Here is a 4,285-nt window from a genome sequence, read left to right on the forward strand (position 1 = left end):
GGGAACATGATATACCCATACCCCAGCATGGGGGAAACATGATATACCCATACCCCAGCATGGGGGAACATGATATACCCATACCCCAGCATAGGGGGAAACATGATATACCCATACCCCAGCATGGGGGAAACATGAATGCATCTTTCTGTGTCTTCTCTCTCACGCTTTATGTATCTGCCTACTCGTATAAAAAAAAATATTTGCCCTTATTTTTCTCTGTCCTCTTCCACTACCTTCATTTTCCCAAAATAATTCTAAACACAAATATCTCTTGCGTCAGCATTTATGCGGGACCGGTCACAGCGTCTTGGCTCAAGGGAGGGTGGGTTGAGGGATTCCTCGAACCCTGGGATCTGTGGGGGCGTGGCGAGGCGGGCGACAGCCAGGCGCTTGTCACCCACCAACACTCTTTCTGGGACGCGTGTCGCCTTACTTAATAATGTTTACCTAATAGTGAATACGGATGGAGGGGGGGGGGTGGGGGTGAGAAGTAGCACTTTACGCCCAAGCTTCTAGCCTTGTTGTACCTACCTGTTGACTATTTATTTGTATCGGGCGCACTTTTTTTCTTTAATGTGGCTGGCGTTCGAGTTTTGTCGTGTGTGTGTGTGTGTGTGTGTGTGTGTGTGTGTGTGTGTGTGTGTGTGTGTGTGTGTCTGTCTGTCTGTCTGTCTGTCTGTCTGTCTGTCTGTCTGTCTGTCTGTCTGTCTGTCTGTCTGTCTGTCTGTCTGTCTGTCTGTCTGTCTTTTGTGACTATCATTGTGAATTTCTTGATATTTATTGTTTGTTAATATATTTGGTGATGTATTGAATGACAATAAATAACCAGTTCTCTCTCTCTCTCATCTCAACAGATCCACGAATCTGGACTGCCCAGGATATCAGGTCATGGATTGCATGGGCAAGAAAAGAGTTTGACTTGCCTCCTACACTCAGCCCGTCACTGCTGCCCTCCACCGGTAAGTCACCTCCCCTCCTGAGTGTAGTGTAGTGTATTGACACCATAGAATGCATTTCCTTATTATGGCACCGTTCATAAAGGAGGCATGCAATGAGCTGCTATTCAATCATTTCACACTCTAGTCTTGAGAACATAATGAGATCACATAATGAGGTCGTATAATGGGATCCAATTCGTGTCGCTGGACTACTCAGACAGTTCCAACTCAACCATGATGAGCTACTCATCAGCTACTCAAGTATCTTAACCATAAATACTGTCAGACTTGGACCGTGGCACGCACCATCCGGTACCATCATGCGACCTCAATGTTTATAATAAATACATCCTCGGCATAGAGATTTATTTTGATTGCTTATTCGAGTGTTCTTGAGTTGACATGCAACCTCTCTTCTTCCCCCAGGCTGTGAACTCTGCAGACTGACCAGAAGCCAGATTCAGCGCAAGGTTGGCAACAACTCGGGTCGAGTTTTAGCTCAGCACCTCGACATCCTTCTTGGTAACAACGGTCGCAGCCTCCCACAGGACGAGTTTCCGGATGTTCTAGAAGCTGAAGGTGACTCTCAAGACGACCAGATCGAGGGTGACCCGTATGAGATCTTAGGCCCACTCTGTGTCAAACTGTCCGCTCAGGGATCAGGCCAGATCCAGCTGTGGCAGTTCCTGCTGGAGTTGCTGTCAGATGCAGCCAACGCCTCCGTCATCACCTGGGAAGGTACAGCAGGAGAGTTCAAGATCCTCGACCCTGATGAAGTAGCTCGCCGCTGGGGAGAACGCAAGTCCAAACCCAACATGAACTACGACAAGCTCTCCCGCGCGCTACGATACTACTACGACAGGAACCTCATGACGAAGGTACACGGCAAGCGCTACGCCTATAGATTCGACTTCCGTGCACTGGAGCAACTGCAGCAGACACAGCAGAGTGATTCCCAGTCCCGTCCACTCCCAGATCTCGCCTTCCTCAGCGCTGCTCTCAGCACCGCCTCCGTGTCCTCCCCAACTCACTATTGGTCCTCAGGGAATCCTGGTACACCTTCCCCGCGTCCCTGGATGTAGGGGCCTCCCTCTCCCCTCATCCCTCCTTCCCATCTAGCTCTCACGTGCGTCCCTCGCCGGCATAAAATGTCGTGTAGAGGGGGTCACACGACGGAGGAAACGATCTCAGGTGACTGGGGTGTTCGCGGCCCCTGCGAAGGAGTTCTACCGGTGAAGAGCACCAGTAACTGTACCAGTGTTAGTACCAGTACCTGTACCAAGTACCAGTACCAAGTACCTGTGCCGAGCCTTACCACTCCTGTGATACCGCGAAGCGACCAAGTGATAGATAGCTAAGCCTTAGTATTGTTGTAATCAAAACGCGTCTTGTCTACCTCGCATCTTGCGTGTACCTCGCAACTTGCGTGTACCTCGCAACTTGCGTGTACCTCGCATCTTGCGGAGACGGACCACCCATACGCTCCCCCTCCCACTCCCCTGGCACCGCCACTTCCCGGACACGGCCCACTGGCAGTACCGGGGACTTGCCACTACTACTACTACTACGACTACCGGGTACTGGGGGAGTGACACTACCAGGTACCGTGTATGTTGGAATTTGGAGCCCGGTACGTTGGACCTCTGTGTCAAGGGTGAGTCCTGACGCGTTAGCTTCTGTGATCTCTGATTGTGTTAGGTCCCGGAGGCCACTGACCGCGTCCTCACGGCCTCCCTGTACAAACTCACTCTTTTGTTTTATTTTGTAAATACATCTGTGATACTATTTATATATTTAAGATTTTTTTATCTTTTAGGACTTTGTATAATAAAATCTTTTGTAATTATATATTTTGTTGTTTTCATGTGCTGCCTTACATGACTTAATCTATTCAAAACGAAGAGTTATAAGGATTTAATGTTTGCTTAGTTTCTGGAATATATAAAGAAATGTTGTAATTTGAAGTTCCCAGCATAAAATATTTAGATTTAAAGAAGTTCAGAATAAAAAATAATATATAATTGTTGTTACGAAAGTTAGAAAACATATAAAAACAATAACATTACAAATGCTGATGACACCAACAATAATATTAAAGAGGAAAGTCAATATTTGGGCGTCATCGTGAAGTTTACAATGAAATAACAACTTGATGGATCTATGAGAACATATAGAAGCTGTACGGTAGTTCGATCCAATTGCATGGCTTCAGTATTTTCTCGCATTGGGGCTTATTCCAGAGGCATAAGACTGCGAAGATCAGTGCCCGTTTAGCCCTACAAGGGACAGGAAGGAGAATGAATATTACGTTACGAAACTCTCATATAACTTAAATGAACAAATTTTAATGTAATTTGTTTGAATTAATATATATCAAATTAATGGAATTGGTCAAATTTGTCTCTCATAACTTGTTTGGTGTTGGGAATAACAGTACCAAGGCGAGGCAGGAATAACGTGCCAGTATTGATTAATATATCTTGCTGTTGACCAAACCACACACTAGAAGGTGAAGGGACGACGACGTTTCGGTCCGTTCTGGACCATTTTCAAGTCGGTTGAGAATGGACTGATCGACTTGAGAATGGTCCAGGACGGACCGAAACGTCGTCGTCCCTTCACCTTCTAGTGTGTGGTCTGGTCAACATACTTTAGCCACGTTATTGTGACTCATCGCCTACATCTTGCTATTTCATCTAGTGCGCCACAATGTCTATGTTGTGTACCCCCAACGTAAACATTACGGTGGTCAAACTATGAGAACCACCTATACATACAAATGGGTCCCCTCGATCACTCACAAATTCACTTATAACTGATTTCTGATTGATTGTCCACGGACATATCACAAGTCGCTCACCCCAAACATGCAGAACAGCGCCACAAATCAACTGAGTTTTAATAATCCAACCCAACACGATATCTCACATTCAACCGCTCCAACACACACAAAAAGCGCTGCTAACGCGGGTATATAATAACCAGCTTACAAAATGCGTATCGCAAACACACGCGTAGATTCTCTACCTCCAGAATAACATCTGGAGGTAGAATAATATCTACCTCTACCTTCCAGAATGACACACACAGAGGCGAGGTGCAGACAAGTGAATTCTGTCCACACACACCTGCCTCTTTCGCACGAACCAGGGAATTTTCACGCTCACTTCGTTCCAATTGAGTGCTAAATGATGCATATGTTTGCTAAATATGCAATGACAAAAATTAGGGGGTTTTAGGAGAAGAAAATTCTTAACAAGTGTTCAGGAAAAACAAAAAAAAGTCTACCAGAATACTACCTAATAGCAAGTGCTTCATTCAGTCGTTGTCTATCTATCTATCCA

At 45.8% G+C, this 4,285-nt stretch overlaps 1 protein-coding gene across 1 annotated transcript in view; it reads left to right on the forward strand.

Moving 5' to 3' along the window:
• Positions 1-2,789, forward strand: part of LOC123758827 (Friend leukemia integration 1 transcription factor) — a 7,870-nt gene extending 5,081 nt beyond the window's left edge. The window contains exons 2-3 of the mRNA XM_045743559.2: positions 858-962; positions 1,368-2,789. Coding sequence (XP_045599515.2) covers positions 858-962; positions 1,368-2,023 — 761 coding nt within the window. The 3' untranslated portion in view covers positions 2,024-2,789. The remainder of the gene's footprint in view (positions 1-857; positions 963-1,367) is intronic.
• The last annotated feature ends 1,496 nt before the right edge of the window (positions 2,790-4,285 follow it).

Source organism: Procambarus clarkii, chromosome 22 (genome assembly GCF_040958095.1).
Source record: "Procambarus clarkii isolate CNS0578487 chromosome 22, FALCON_Pclarkii_2.0, whole genome shotgun sequence".
NCBI lineage: Eukaryota > Metazoa > Arthropoda > Malacostraca > Decapoda > Cambaridae > Procambarus > Procambarus clarkii.